The following is a 16,632-nucleotide window of genomic DNA, read 5'->3' on the forward strand; positions in this document are numbered from 1 at the left end:
TGCTTAGGGTCATTGTCCTGTTGAAAGGTGAACGTTCAGCCCAGTCTGAGGTCCTGAACACTCTAGAAGAGGTTTTCTTCCAGGATATCTCTGTACTTGGCCGCATTCATCTTTCCTTCGATTGCAACGAGTCATCCTATCTCTTTACCTATCTCACCAAGGCTCTTCTCCCACGATTATTCAGTTTGGCTGGATGGCCAGGTCTAGGAAGAGTTCTGGTCGTCCCAAACTTATTCCATTTGAGGATTATGGAGGCCACTATGCTCTTATGAACCTTGAGTGCTGCAGAAATTCTTTTGTAACCTTGGCCAGATCTGTGCCTTGCCACAATTCTGTCTCTGAGCTCCTTGGGCAGTTCCTTCGACCTCGTGATTCTCATTTGCTCTGACATGCACTGTGAGCTGTAAGGTCTTATATAGACAGGTGTGTGCTTTTCCTAATCAAGTCCAATCAGTTTAATTAAACACAGCTGGACTCCAATGAAGGAGCAGCACCATCTCAAGGAGGATCAGAAGAAATGGACAGCATGTGAGCTAAATGTGTCAGGGAGTGTCACTGCAAAGGGTCTGAATACTTATGACCATGTGATATTTCAGTTTTTCTTTTTTAATAAATTTGCAAAAATTTCTACATTTCTGTTTTTTTCTGTCAAGATGGGGTGCTGAGTGTACATTAATGAGAAATAAAATGAACTTTTTTGATTTTGGCAAATGGCTGCAATGACACAAAGAGTGAAAAATTTAAAGGGGTCTGAATACTTTCTGTACCCACTGTATGTGACAATTATGAATGATCTTTGATGTCTAACTTGCTACAATTTCCCTTCAAATTTGTAGGAGCATGTAATCTTACTTTGGATAAATGGCAGACATCTTGGCAGCAGCAAAACCAGGCTTACAGGCACCTTCACTCAGATTACCATACTTGTATGTCAGCTTCAAAGGTCTACAGGAATGAAGTTAGGCAATGATTAAACATTCACACAAAAATTATTATATTATATATACGGTAGTCATCATGATACAGGGGCAATTCATGCAGTGATCCACACACCTTATGTTAAAATAAGCCCCAAATTTTGTAGAAATAGTAAAATTTATACTCACAAAGTACCATCCAGCTTCAAAAAGAACCCTTGCTTATCATACACTAGAACAAAAAGACATAAATGTGAGGTCAGTAAATGTTATGCTTTAACAATTAGAATTTCAGTGTGTCCTTTCAACACATGCCTCAGGGCCATGTATGCCTCATAATACTGTTTCCGGGTGAGTGAATTCACTTCCTGTTGCAAGAGCTGTTTACTGTGTGCGCTGTTATAGCTTGTCAGATTAGCAACAGACTAGCTTTAGTCTAACACACCTAAAAACTAAGGATAAAGACTGTGTCTGCTCCTCGAACATCTAAATCATACAAATCAAACAGAAGATGTGAATTTTTAAGTATTCTGTCTCTTTCGTCTAAATCTCTGTTAGTAAATGATTTGATAACTGATCACCTGTCCAATAAATGAGATTGGAACCATTTTAACACTGTTCCTTTGATTCCAATCAAATGCTCCAGTCTCTGTAATAAGATGCTGTGGTCAAATGCAGCACTTACAGAGATGAGTCCATTATCTGTGGCCAAGAGAAGATTGTTGGTGACTTTCAACAGTGCTGTTTCTGTACTATGATGTGCTAATTCTTTGGATAGAATAGAAAAAGAGTGACTCTGGCTGGCCAGGCTAGGAATAATGTGTCACAAGCTTGCAAATTCTAATCACCACTACCAGGCAATATAGCCAGGTCTTTTATACTTTGATCTCTTTCAGTCTTACAGGCAGACAACTTACAGTGAAGTAATTTGCAGAGAACTGTGAAATGATTAGGAATGAGGAAAAGAATAATTTACAGAATTTTGGTGAAAATTTGGTGGCAATGGACATGATAGTTTATGTTTGCCTACATAGCATATTAAGTTTCAAGATGTTTTCTTCAAGAAAATGTAGTGCCCTGCAGAGTGGTGGTCAGTGGAGAAGAAAATGGGGGGGGGGGGGGACATGAAAAAGTAAAGGAGGGGCTAAAAATTGAAAAAAAAGAAGGCAAGCATTAGAGATTATGATTAAAACAAACGACTTTTTAAATAATTAAGTGGTCAATTATGCTTTTGATTAAATCAATTATTCAGACTAAACAATATAAAAAAAGTCTGTTTTCAACATTTCATTGACAAAAGATGAACCAAGCCGTAAATGAGTTTAGTACACATATAATAAAAAATAAAGCAAACTCTGAAAAATTTTTTAAAAAGACTTGTTTTTAATTAGTGTGAATGCTGCTTCAGCATTCAGCTTTTTAAGGACATTCCTGCTTGTCACCAGCTTTTTGATATCTTTCATATTTTTTAAGATATTCAGCTTTTTTCAAATTTTTTGTCCATTGAAATGAATGGCGAGAATGTTCAAATCCTCTTCAACTTTGTTCTCTTTCAGCTTTAACAACTGTGTCAACATACTTTCAGCTAGAAACACCATTCAACCTTTCAACGGGTCAGAAGGCATTAATCTCTTAGTCTTGTATTCAACTTTTTGATATCTGTTACGGTTTTTGATTAATCGCAGTTTAAGTTTTATGGTTTTTTTAGCTCTTTTCTGAGTTTTACATTGGTGTGTACGGGAGCGGAATGTTCACAGCTAGAGTGCGTGATGTCATTGATGACAACACGCACTCTAGCTTTTGCTCTCCAACTTTTTTCAAAATTTTGTCTCTTTTCTTCTCTTCTTGTGTCAATTTTCAGCTTTATGAACAATTTATATATTAAAGTAGTTGAGATTTTTGTCTTCTTTCAGGCAATGCTGTTCTCATTTTGATAGGACCTATGGTTTTTCTACCAGGTGGCCAAACCCACAGAGGGTGACTGCGCAATCTCTCATTCACTCCCATTATAAAGAGCTCTAGCATTTCTGTGGAAAAACACGAATGAAGGCTGTTTCTAACTCGCCAGCAATCCTTCATTTTATGGAATATCTTCACAAATAATGGATGAGTCTCTTCGTTGATGCCTCCTGGCTCTGTTAGTGAAGGAATTATTTTGATTGATCTTATAGTTTTTCTGTAATCCTCCATTTTGTGAGGTGAAGTTTTCTCAGCTTTTTCATTTTTGTTGTTTCATTCTTGTTTTTCTTTCTTTTTAACTCATATAATTCCTTCAGTTCTTCCTTCCTTCTCTATCCTACCACTTTCCTTCACTGCAGGGTCTTCTTTCACATTAGTTTACTTCTTTCTTTTCTTTCTTTAGAAAACATTCCTTCAAATATTACTGATTTGGCTACACAGCCTTTACCTTCTGTATTTTTCAGCAATATTTATCAGTTTTTACACTATACTTTCTTGCTGTCTATACAGTTTCTCTACAATTTCACTTTTTTGCTGTTTCATTCTTCCCTTTCTTTTTTTAAACACATATTTAAATCCTTTAGATCTTCTTTCCCTTTTTTTCTATTAGTTTAACACTTCTTTCTTTAGCAATTGAAAGCCAATTTATTTCTACTTCATCATATCATTCTCTTTCCACCCTTTCCAGCAATTTTGTATAGTTATTTAGCTAAACAAGTGGAGTTTGTATGTTCTCCCCGTGCTTGCATGGGTTTACTCCGGGTACTCTGGTTTCCTCCCACAGTCCAAAAAAAAAAAAAACATGCATCTTAGGTTGACTGGTGAATCTAAATTGCCCGTAGGAGTGAGTGTGAGTCTGTGAGGTTGTCTGTCTTTGTGTGTCTCTATGTGGCCCTGTGATGGACTGGTGACCTGTCCAGGGTGTACCCCTGCCTTTCACCCGAGAGAGAGCTGGAATAGGCTCCAGCAGATCCCCGTGACCCTGGCTTTCAGGAAAAAGCAGGCATAGAAGATGGATGGAAGTTAAGCTTCCATCTCCAGATATACATTTCAGCTTCTAGGATTATTCATGATTGCATTTCAGCCTTCAGCTTATTCAGCAATGCATTTCAGCCATTTTCAGCATTGTTGGGAAGCTTCATTCAGCTTTCAGCATTCACACGCATCTTCCGCAGGAAAAGTCTCACTTGGACAACCTCCTGTGTGCTGCATGTGTTAAACTCTGGCAAATGTGAAAAATGAAACATTTAATCCACATAAACTCCGACCTGATTTAAAGGTCATTAGAACAGTGGTTTGGGCGTGTGGCATTTTCGCTGTCAACAGGACAAAGGGACAATGGCAAAAAAATCTATCAAATATCGGCTATAACTGTTTTTAGAAATTCACTAAATGTACCAGGGATGACATGGGTTTCATGCCTGTCTTAAGAGTCAGAGTGGACTGACATCAGATAAGTTTTTCTGCCCACATAAATGCAGTTGTGTCAATTGACCTGAGACCCATAAACATTTTACTACATGACTAATTATCTAACCACATAACAGAAAAATTAGAACAAGAAGGTACCACTGCTATCCACAGGGTATAAATGTATTAATTACAATAATTAAAATAATTTAACTACCTTAGGACTCCCAGTCCACTGTGCAATAAACTAGACCACTACAATAAACAGCCATGCACAGTACTTGTTGTGTGTGTGCAAAGGAGGACGATCCACATGCAGATACAATAATGAAAAAGAGTTCTTATATTTTAAATAATATTTGGGAATAGACGAAGGGTGTCTTGGTCCGTGTAAGCAGCTCCCTGGTGAGCGATGGGTTGCTGGTTGTAGGCTGGGAAAGCCAGGAAGAGACCAGCGACATGCTGTTCAGCGGGAATGGAGAAGAATTTCCAAGGTAGGAAGGCACAGGTGGCAGAGGCTGAGGTTCGGCGACCTATGAAGAAATCCTTGGTAGGTAAAGGCAAACACTCAAAGTCAAGAGTCAAGGTGAGTTACTATCGAAGAGGCAGACTGATGAACTGGCGACTTGACCGGTGAAGATCCGGGGCTTTTATGGTGTGGGATGAATAATGAACTGCGTGCCTCCTCGCCTCGCACACCTACAAATAATTGGACAAACAAGACACAGATACGAAGGGAGAGGGAAGGAGGAAAACAGGAGCAAGGTGCCGTACCGTACCATCTGTATCTTTATCCTAGCTTATATTAGGTGGTATTGTTTTTATCTTGTATTTATTTTAGTATTGTTTTAATCTCCGCACTTTGTTACATTTTGCACATTGACCGGACGTAGCTGCTACAGGAGATTGCTGCTAAACAAAGTTTTGTTGTATCTTGTTGTACAATGACAATAAAGCTTCTTCTTAATAATCTCTCTGCCATTTTTGTCTCCACACCTGCTCACTGTCTGGCAGTGTGCTGTGGCAGCTACATCACTAGAACCAACTAATCAATTACATTTGTTTCCAGCTATTTTAATAATCGATTATTATTCATTTCTATTGATTAGTTTTTATGGCCTTATTGGATATAGGCTTCCTAATGTAAAAAACTCATCGGTTGTTTGGCCACCAGCATAATGTAAAATCAGTGTTTTATTTTCTTATCTTAAAATATAAAACAATATGTGATAAATATTACCATTTTTGTGTAGGATAGTGTTTGTAAATGACCATTAAATCCCACATTCATTGAATTGGCTTGGCATCTTCGCATCCTCCGGTGTAGCTTCAAAGATTACTCCACGAAGGATTTCTCAAGGAAGGACTTTATTAATAAATGGAGCCAAATATTACCGAAGAACACTTTATTGATATATGTTGGCATGAGACTCAATGTGGGACAAATTTAACGTGGACTTTTATTTTTGATGGTTTTTTGAAGGTTTTTGGTACGTTTTATACCACGCATTCCTTTATTTTGAAATCCAGGATACAGGAAGTAAAACGGCGGTTCCGGTGAGGGTGAACGCGGTCGCGCCGAAATTATTAGAAGTACACTACATTGAATATGTTATAGCTCAATTTTGGATTGAACCTACCAAATTTACATTATAAAGGTTTCTCTAGCACCTGGCTGATAAAGGGCACAAGGTATTGTTTTCACATTCTTATTTAGTGACTTAGAAACAATTTACGTTTACGGTTAGTTGAAGCTATGGGCTAATGCTAATCAGGTAGTTAACAGTCAGTTGTTAGCATAATTGAATTACATATGCATACATATTATTGAATAGATTTATGCATGTTTTGTACTTTTAGTTGGCAAATGTCTAATGTCTAATTATTGTATGTTTTGTTCTGTGTCAATCAGCTCTTACGGTGTTTTATAATCAAAGTGGATTTCGATGGTGTCTTGGAATAAAAGCTTTTACTTAATAAATAAATTTAATATGTATATATATATATACAGTGGGTACGGAAAGTATTCAGACCCCTTTAAATTTTTCACTCTTTGTGTCATTGCAGCCATTTGCCAAAATCAAAAAAGTTCATTTTATTTCTCATTAATGTACACTTAGCACCCCGTCTTGACAGAAAAAAACAGAAATGTAGAAATTTTTGCAAATTTATTAAAAAAGAAAAACTGAAATATCACATGGTCATAAGTATTCAGACCCTGTGCTCAGTATTGAGTAGAAGCACCTTTTGAGCTAGTACAGCCATGAGTCTTCTTGGGAATGATGCAACAGGTTTTTCACACCTGGATTTGGGGATCCTCTGCCATTCTTCCTTGCAGATCCTCTCCAGTTCTGTCAGGTTGGATGGTGAACGTTGGTGGACAGCCATTTTCAGGTCTCTCCAGAGATGCTCAATTGGGTTTAAGTCAGGGCTCTGGCTGGGCCAGTCAAGAATGGTCACAGAGTTGTTCCGAAGCCACTCCTTTGTTATTTTAGCTGTGTGCTTAGGGTCATTGTCCTGTTGAAAGGTGAACCTTCGGCCTAGTCTGAGGTCCTGAGCACTCTGGAAGAGGTTTTCTTCCAGGATATCTCTGTACTTGGCCACATTCATCTTTCCTTCAATTGCAACCAGTTGTCCTGTCCCTGCAGCTGAAAAACACCCCCACAACATGATGCTCCCACCACCATGTTTCACTGTAGGGATTGTATTGGGCAGGTGATGAGCAGTGCCTGGTTTTCTCCACACATACCGCTTAGAATTAACGTCAAAAAGTTCAATCTTGGTCTCATCAGACCAGAGAATCTTATTTCTCATAGTCTGGGAGTCCTTCATGTGTTTTTTGGCAAACTCTATGCAGGCTTTCATGTGTCTTGCACTGAGGAGAGGTCTCCGTCGGGCCACTCTGCCATAAAGCCCCGACTGGGGAGAGCTGCAGTGATAGTTGACTTTGTGGAACTTTCTCCCATCTCCCTACTGCATCTCTGGAGCTCAGCCACAGTGATCTTTGGGTTCTTCTTTACCTTTCACACCAAGGCTCTTTTCCCACTATTGCTCAGTTTGGCTGGACGCCCAGGTCTATGAAGAGTTCTGGTCGTCCCAAACTTTTTCCATTTGAGAATTATGGAGGCCACTGTGCTCTTAGGAACCTTGAGTGCTGCAGAAATTCTTTTGTAACCTTGGCCAGATCTGTGCCTTGCCACAATTCTGTCTCTGAGCTCCCTGGGCAGTTCCTTCGACCTCATGATTCTGATTTGCTCTGACATGCACTGTGAGCTGTAAGGTCTTATATAGACAGGTGTGTGCCTTTCCTAATCAAGTCCAATCAGTTTAATTAAACACAGCTGGACTCCAATGAAGGAGCAGAACCATCTCAAGGAGGATCAGAAGAAATGGAGCAGCATGTGAGTTAAATATGAGTGTCACTGCAAAGGGTCTGAATACTTATGACCATGTGATATTTCAGTTTTTCTTTTTTAATAAATTTGCAAAAATTTCTACATTTCTGTTTTTTTCTGTCAAGATGGGGTGCTGAGTGTACATTAATGAGAAATAAAATGAACTTTTTTGATTTTGGCAAATAGCTGCAATGACACAAAGAGTGAAAAATTTAAAGGGGTCTGAATACTTTCCGTACCCACTGTATATATGGCAAAAATAAGGGCAACACGGAGAGAAGTTAGCCAACTATCAGAACTGCAGAGAAGGGGGATGAAGTTGGGTAAGAAATACAGCAGGCTGTCCATACCAGAGGCCCTGGAGACTGCCAAACAACGACTCACAGCCCTGGCCACACGCCTGAAGAGGTACACCAGAGAAATAGAAGCACGGAGAATAAACAGGATGTTCTCCACCGAACCATCCAAGGTGTACTCTCAGTGGGAGGGCAGTAACACGAGAGCAGACCCACCAAGGCTGGAGACAATAACAACAATACTGGAAAAACATATGGGAAAGGGAGGCATCACATAACACCAATGCCCAGTGGCTGGCAGACCTGAGAGCAGACCACAGCAACCTCCCTGAACAGGAACCAGTAACCATTGCAATGGCAGATATCCGAGAAAGGGTCTCAAACATGAAGAACTGGACAGCACCGGGGCCTGACATGATCCACACCCACTGGCCAAAGAAGCTAACTGCCTTCCATGAGCGCCTGGCAGCTCAAATGAACCAGCTGCTAATGGATGGGACTCACCCAGAGTGGCTACCTGAAGGCAGGACAGTCCTGATCCTGATGGACCCCCAAAAGGGAGCAGTCCCATCCAACTACCGTCTGATAACCTGCCTCTGCACAACATGGAAGCTCCTGTCAGGCATCATAGCGGCTAAGATGAGTAGGCACATAGGCTCAATACATGAGCGGGGCCCAGAAAGGAATGGGTAAGGACACCAGGGGAGCAAAACATCAACTACTGGTGGATAAAGCAGTCGCTCGCGACTGTAAGACCAGGCAGACCAACCTGTGCACCGCCCAGCACAAGATCGATAGAAGCCGGGGTCTACCACACCAGGCAGGACCCCAGGTGCAGGCTGTGCAAAGATGCCCCTGAGACAATCCAGCACATAACAGCGGGTTGTAAGATGCTAGCAGGCAGAGCGTACATGGAACGCCATAACCAAGTGGCCGGCATAGTGTACAGGAACATCTGTGCCGAGTATGGGCTGGAGGTCCCAAGGTCAAAATGGGACACACCTCCAAAGGTGAGGGAGAATGACCGAGCTAAGATCCTGTGGGACTTCCAGATACAGACCGACAAACAGGTGATGGCTAACCAACCGGACATAGTAGTGGTGGACAAACAGCAGAAGAAAGCCGTAGTGGTAGATGTAGCGATCCCAAGTGACAGCAACATCAGAAAGAAGGAACATGAGAAGCTGGAGAAATACCAAGGGCTTAAAGAAGAGCTAGAAAAGATGTGGAAGGTGAAGGCAACAGTGGTCCCCGTGGTAATCGGCACCCTCGGGGCTGTGACCCCCAAACTGGGAGAGTGGCTCCAACAGATCCCAGGAACAACATCAGAGATCTCAGTCCAGAAGAGCGCAGTGCTAGGAACAGCTAAGATACTGCGAAGAACCCTCAAACTCCCAGGCCTCTGGTAGAGGACCCAAGATTGAGGAAGACACACACACACACCAAGGGAAAATTTTATATATATATATTTAATATATATATATAATATTAAATTTAATAACTGCTGTAACAACTGAATTTCCCCTTGGGGATTAATAAAGTACTTCTTCTTCTTCTTCTTTATGAACATCAGTCATCAGAGTGTAAAGTGCATTGGTTCAGCTGGGAATGCTACAGTGTTACAATGTATATAAGTCTTGTTTTGCACAAGAAGAAATCTTTTGCATGTCCATGCAAAATCCTCTTGCAAAAACAACCTTTTGCCAGCGTGCCTGAGAAAAGTTCTAAAGGAAACACTGCATTCCTACTTCAAAGTGATGTAATAACTGTAACATTCACAGTAGCTGCATTAATTTAAGTGGTGCTGAATGAACTCAATGTATCTCACTATTCTGTGGAGTCTTTATTTTTAGGTGTCATATTATATAGGTAGTACATAAGACAGTTCTGCAATGCCTTTTAAAATGCTCACATTACATTACGGCATTACAGCTAGTTACTGGGCACCTTTCATGCTACAAACTGTGTGAAATAATGTAAAACAAAGGATTGATCTTAGGTCCTGCTCAATAAAGCCAATACCAATCAGGTAAAAAATGCTACCTTGACTATCTGTAATGGCATAAAACAGCCATTACCACTATCAACTTCGAACTTAATACCTTGGCTTTTAATCTGTCAGTCCAGTGAACCTTTGCAAAATTAACTGCTTTAATTGCTTTTGTATGCACTTAAATAACCTGGTTATATAGAAACACGTGCGTCATTTATAAAACTGTGCATAGGATACTTACTAAAAGTGTGTGTGTGCCCAAAATCCAAAGATGGCATACACCAAAAGCTATTCAGATTCATATAATATAATTTATATATAACTGTGCACACATATACCTGTAATCAATAATCACTTTGTAAATCACAGCTTCATATCCCACCCCATACACGTGTTATGAAACGATGGTGTGGTGATGAAGGAGGAGAGGTAGGACCCAAGTGCAGGCACAAGCAGAGCTTAATTAACCTGGACTCACCAGGCACAGGCACAGGTACAGGCAAAATCACTAATGCCACTCTGCGTTCTGGACACAAAACAAAATAGAAACTAGCACGGATGAAACATACTCCTCGAACATATGTGATACAATGCTCTGACAAAGAACAAAGGAACTCAAGAGGCCTAAAACTGCCTTCTTTCACTTGCGCAACATTACCAAAATCAGGAACATCCTGTCACAAAATGATGCAGAAAAACTAGTCCATGCATTTGTTACCTCAAGGCTAGATTACTGTAACTCATTACTATCTGGATGTCCCAGTATCTCCAGAAAAAGCCTCCAGTTAATCCAGAATGCTGCAGCCAGAGTTCTGACAGGAATTAGCGAGCATATTTCTCCTATATTAGCTTCTCTTCATTGGCTCCCTGTAAAATCCAGAATAGAATTTAAAATCCTTCTTCTCACATACAAATCCCTTCATGATCAAGCTCCTTCATACCTTAAAGACCTCATAGTACCATATTATCCCAATAGAGCACTTTGCTCTCAGAGTGCAGGTCTACTTGTGGTTCCCAGAGTTTCCAAAAGCAGAATGGGAGGCAGAGCCTTTAGTTATCAAGCTCCTCTCCTGTGGAACCAGCTCCCAGTCTGGGTACAGGAGGCAGGCTCTCTCTGTACTTTTAAGGCTAGACTTAAAACCTTCCTCTTTGACAAAGCGTATAGTTAGGGCTGGCTTCAGGTAACCCTGAACCATCCCTTAGTTATGCTGCTATAGGCCTAGACTGCCCAAGGACCACCCTCCCCTACCCTAACCGTAACATTGGTTCTTCATTTTGTCCTGAACAAATGCTGCCGCTGCTTTCCTTCCACCATCTTCCCTCACGCTGATATTTAAATACCAATAGCTATCACACACACAATTTATTTCACTGACAGTATAGTCTGAGTGAATTAAGGCTTTGGAAGGGGCAAAAGTGCATGTGCCATTCAGAACAGAAGACTGGAATGTGGAATAATGGAATGTAGGAAAACATTACAATGTTTTTGTGATTGTCTGGTGCAGAAAGTTCATTATTTAATAATCAAAAAATTATTATTGCACAGCCCCAGATGCAATGACCTCTCTTCATGGTTCCCATTTGCCTGTAGGATTCCAAGGTACTTGTAGCTGTCCTCAACATCTGCTATGTTGCCTTCTCGTAGTACAATCCCCTCAGTTATAAGTATCTTCCCTCTCCTCGTCACTGTCCGACAACACTTATCCAGTCCAAATGACAATCTGATGTCTGTGATGTAGATCCTAGTGGTATGGATCAGTGAATTGATGTGTCATTCATTCTTGGCTTGATACCAAGTCAGATCCCTAATTTCCAGCTTGTTCCATTAAATTGCCAGATCAGCACAGGAGGATCAGTTTCAGCTGTGCCAAATTCAAATGCCACACACGCAGCCTCTCCAATGCATTACAAGTTACCCAATAAGATGCCTATTTTTGGAATGTAAGTTGTCTGTTAAGCATTAAGTAATGTGGGTGGTACACAGTAAAAACAGCATAAAACCCCCCAGATTTTGCTAGAAGGCCCCTGCGAGATCAGCTACTAGCTAAAGGTTTTCAGGCCTCTTGTTTGATGTGTGGAAAAAGCCAGCCCCAGCAGGGGGCAGCTGATTGCCAGCTCAATCACTTGATCATGATGTTCTGTAAGCAATGAAGTTGATTAACAGATTTATGAAAAAAGTTCAAAAAGTTGAAAAAAATATTTATCTGATATATTTTTACAGCAGATAAATATTTTTTTTTTTATAACATATTGATTATACTCTATGTGGCTAAGGCAGTTCCATAGTTGAAGGCACCTGTATGTTGGTCTAGACTTGAAATTAACATTTCCTAGCAGCAAAAGTATACTTCCAGCTTAAATAATTTCCAGCAATGATAATAACTGCTATATAAGGGGACAGGGTACTGAAGGTGCTAGTGAGAAGGAAGAGGGGGAGACTTTGGGACTAGGGCAGTGATTTAGGTGGATGAATTTCAATGTCAGTGCTGACCTGGACTCCTGTGCTGGAGTGCCAAGGTAAGGGTTCTGTGACATAGAGCTATACCCACGTCTTGCACACAGTTTCCAAGTGACACACATGTCTTTAGGAATGGGAAAAGCGAAAAGGCATTGGATATTTATCAGAAACAGAGCTAGTATGAAATGTGAAAGATATCTTGTATGTAGTAATAATAAATATAAAATTTTCTTAATTTTTCCAGTACTGATAGCAGAACGAAAACGTCATGGCTTAATAATGCTACAGCAATAATTTAGCACCGGTTGGCGCTTAACTCTGGTATTTCGTACCTATCCATAGTATTTAGTACCCACCCTCATAAGAATTACAGTATTACATTGAAAATGACACTTCACTAGTCACTGAAATTATGCAGTTCTCAGCCAGCCCAACTCAACCATGTGATCACTTGTGTCAGTGTCAGTAACTTGCTCATCATTAACTTTGTCTTGTTGGTGTAACTGCCACTAATGAAATAGATTAACTAAGGTCATAGTGTATATCATATTATACTCATTTATTATAAGAAGACTTACATGATCTGTGGCCCCAGCCTCTTAAGCTGATCCTCCATGATGAGTAGTAGAGGAATCCCAAAGCCAACATTGAGCACAGACACAGGAGAAGGTTGCGACTGGGTTTCATTCTCATCTCCAGCTAGCATACATGGCACTTCCAACACTGGAGCCTGTTTGAACAGGGAATAACCAGGTTAGCCTTACACTCATACACAGCATGTTATTACTTAACACTATGGCTGCAGCAATTAATCGATAAAATCAATATCAATATAGTGACACATCAGCAGTTGCAGAGACAGAAATCACAGCGGTAGAGAAGAGTGAAAGTCATGTTTTTCATAATTATGTAATTTTTACATTATACTGATAGCAGTGCCTTCTTGTTCTAGTTTTCTGTTATGTCGTCAGATCAGTCTTGCAGTAAAATGTTACAGTTCTCAGGTCAACTGACACAGTAACCTGCACATCTCACTGAGCAGACAGACTGTGAGACCCAAGTCACTTTTAACTTTTGTGTTTTGTAGGCTTCATGTCTGTATTTCCACTGTGCATTTAGTGAATTTCTAAAGACAGCTAGACTATATAGCTATATAGCTAGCCTGCTGATGCACACTGCAGTTCTGATGACACAGGTCAAAATTTGGTGTGAATTAAATGCTTCTGTTTTCACATATAATCTCCAGACAATTTCAGCCTATCCTGCTACTATATTATCACTTGTCAAGGTAACTGTGCTCCCGACAGTCTGTCCACTACAGGCTCAGACCACAACACAAGTTTACAAGGGAACTTGCAGGAAAAAAAGTCCTAACGCCTGGTTCGTGTTTGAATAATTACGTTCTTACATGCAGCTTGCCAGGATATGTCAAACAATGTTCAAGTGCATGTCGCTTCATCAGAGTTGATGAAAACTAGTACACTTTTGATTTCAGTGTGAAAGTCTAGTAAACAAGCATTGGATAGTGGAGGTGCTTTCTTATTCCAGTTTTTCTGTTATGTGGTCAGATAATCAGTCATCCAGTAAAGTGTTTACACTGACTGTAAGACACAGTATGAGACCATGCCACCCTTAATCTCTGCATTTTTAGGGTTCATGTCAGTATTTCCACTACCGCATTTAGATTTTTTTGTTTTAGCCACTGTGTCTGCCAAACAGACAGTAAAAATGCCATACACACACAATTATACTGCTGTTCTGATGACTGACACAGGTCAGAGTCAGTGTGTATTAAATGTTTCTGTTTTCACATGCAGCATATAGTGAGAGACACAACGGAGCTCACATAACTCAGTCTGTCTGCCAATGGCTCACACGACGACAACAAGCAAGCTCGCAGGAGCACAGTCCAACTAATATCCAATCTGAAACTATAAACAAGTGAACATGGCAGGCTAAGCAGACTGCCATTATGTACAGCCTCAACACATAGATTCATTTTCAGAGGGAGGAGCTTAACAGGAGCTTAACAGTTTGAAGGCAAGAGTGAATTCCTCTGGCACTGTTGCATTGTGGGGGAATGAGTCTGACTGAATGTGCTTCTGTTTGAATCACATATAAAAATTGTCATTTTTTATATTACATGTGTAGCAAACTCATAGTTTAAGGTTCATATTTTGACAATAATACACTGAAAATAGACTTCTCTATTCTTTTGTAAAAATCCGATCAATCGATTCATGAAAAATATAGTCGATCGATTATTAAAATAGCCATTTGTTGCAGCCCTACAATTGACACATCATACAGACTTCAACCCATTTGTGACCTCAACCTGGCAACCTGCAACCCAGTTGCTCTGTTGACATCTGCACAGGTAGTAGACACGGGAAGTTAAATCAGAGTCACTGGTAGAAATAGGGGAAGGAGACTCGGGTAGGGCCCCGTGAAAAAAACTAAAACAATCACTGAGAATGCCCACACCTTTTGCAAAGTGTGTCACGCTGTTTTGAACATTGGACATGGTGGGGAAATACATTAGCACATTAAATCACAACAGCACAATTGCACAGTGGAGGCACGAAGCACACATCTGCCATCTCGACTCTAGCCTAAGTATTTCTATGTGTTGTAACATTTGAACAGATCTTAAATTTTATTACATTAAAAAGGCAGTTGTTCACTACAATTTCACACTTAAAGCTAAAGTAGGGAGGTCAAACTGTTTGAGGCCATCAAAATACTAGTATTATTATAGTGACATATGTATTACTGATGATACATGATACAACAAATAAAACTGTTCCCCACCAGTATAGCGATTTTTAAAAAAAATGTAGCTCCTCTCAACTTCCATGTAATCAGTTTTCCTGAATGGAAAGTAAAACCGCTGTCAGAGCATTTTTTGAAGCTTATTTATTTTCATTTCCAGCGATGATGATCAACACATATACCCACACATAAAGCACATTTAATGTACATTAAACTGATGCCAAAATATTGCATCACAAGCTTCGAAATTTCAAGAAAAGTACATCCTGAAAATGTTGCATCTGCCGTTTTCTCCCCATCCCATGCACCGCAGCCTCACAGCGGGAGATTCTGTCTGCTGCACAGGACTGGACTGAGTCTGCAAATCTCGAGAAATGTATACCCAATGTCTTATTTACAGGAAAACAGAAACAAATATTTCTGTATTTAGTTTTTAAACTATGTTTAAAATTTAGTCTGGTGCCTTCTTGCCCCCATTGTAATTACATTGCAGGTAGAACATTTGAATTCTCTAGCAAAAGTTATTGGAGCATTAACCCTAATGAAGCGACATGCTTTCAGAGATGCACCTTTAATACTACAAGACATTATCCTGGTAAGCGCTGTGTAAAAATGCAATTGTCAGGAATACAGACTGGATATTAGCCAGGCTTTCTCCTAAGAGCTCACCTGTAAAGTCTGTAGTGCTGTGGTGTGAGCCAAACCGTAGGGAGCACTGGGACGTTTCCTGGTGGCCTGTGGGCGATAATAAAGCAGCAGGATAAGTTGATGGATGGTGCAAAATCCTCACATCAAGTGCGACTTTCACTTTCACCAATGAGCCAAAAAATACATTACTGTGTCTCTGGGCAACATAGATTGCAATCACAGTGCTTAGCAACCATCCATCTGCATGTCCACTAATATCAGTGGCCTGGGATGCAGTCAAATTCCTGGCCTAAATCAACTGGATTTAAAACTGCACGTGTTCTCTGCACTCTGGAAGTGATAATCATGACACTGTCCAGAATTTATATTATAATTATTGTATTTATTATATTTATAATCCACATGACTCTGAACTGCGTTTAGTCATTAGAACAGCGATATGTGTGTGTGTGTGTGTGTGTGTTGTGTTTTTACTGTTTGCAGGACAGACACAGCAGCTAACAAAAAGCTGTCTGTCTGATATAGGCTATAACTGTCTTAAGAAATTTACTATGTGTGCCAAAACTTGGAGGTTAAATGTCTTAGAGTCAATGTGGACTGACATTAGATAAAGCAGGAGACTGTCTGCTCAGTGAGATGGCAAAGTTACTTTGTCAATTAACCTGACAACCGTAAATACTGTACTGAATCACTGATTATTACAGATGGGCGTTTTTTTGTTCAGTTCCGATCTGATTCTGATACAAGAGTTCTTTCTATTTTAATCATTATTGATGTTGGTATT

General features: G+C 40.1%; 1 protein-coding gene across 3 annotated transcripts in view; it reads right to left on the reverse strand.

Annotated features, from left to right (window-relative positions):
• st3gal3a (ST3 beta-galactoside alpha-2,3-sialyltransferase 3a) overlaps positions 1 to 16,632 on the reverse strand; it is a 59,492-nt gene that overhangs the window by 41,157 nt on the left and 1,703 nt on the right. For all 3 annotated transcript variants that reach the window (XM_026323311.1, XM_026323310.1, XM_026323312.1), the window contains exons 2-5: positions 15,870 to 15,935; positions 13,007 to 13,158; positions 1,107 to 1,149; positions 853 to 945 (exon numbers count right to left, since the gene is read on the reverse strand). In XM_026323311.1, coding sequence (XP_026179096.1) covers positions 853 to 945; positions 1,107 to 1,149; positions 13,007 to 13,121 — 251 coding nt within the window. In that variant the 5' untranslated portion in view covers positions 13,122 to 13,158; positions 15,870 to 15,935. The remainder of the gene's footprint in view (positions 1 to 852; positions 946 to 1,106; positions 1,150 to 13,006; positions 13,159 to 15,869; positions 15,936 to 16,632) is intronic.

The sequence above is a fragment of the Mastacembelus armatus genome, chromosome 4, assembly GCF_900324485.2.
Source record: "Mastacembelus armatus chromosome 4, fMasArm1.2, whole genome shotgun sequence".
NCBI lineage: Eukaryota > Metazoa > Chordata > Actinopteri > Synbranchiformes > Mastacembelidae > Mastacembelus > Mastacembelus armatus.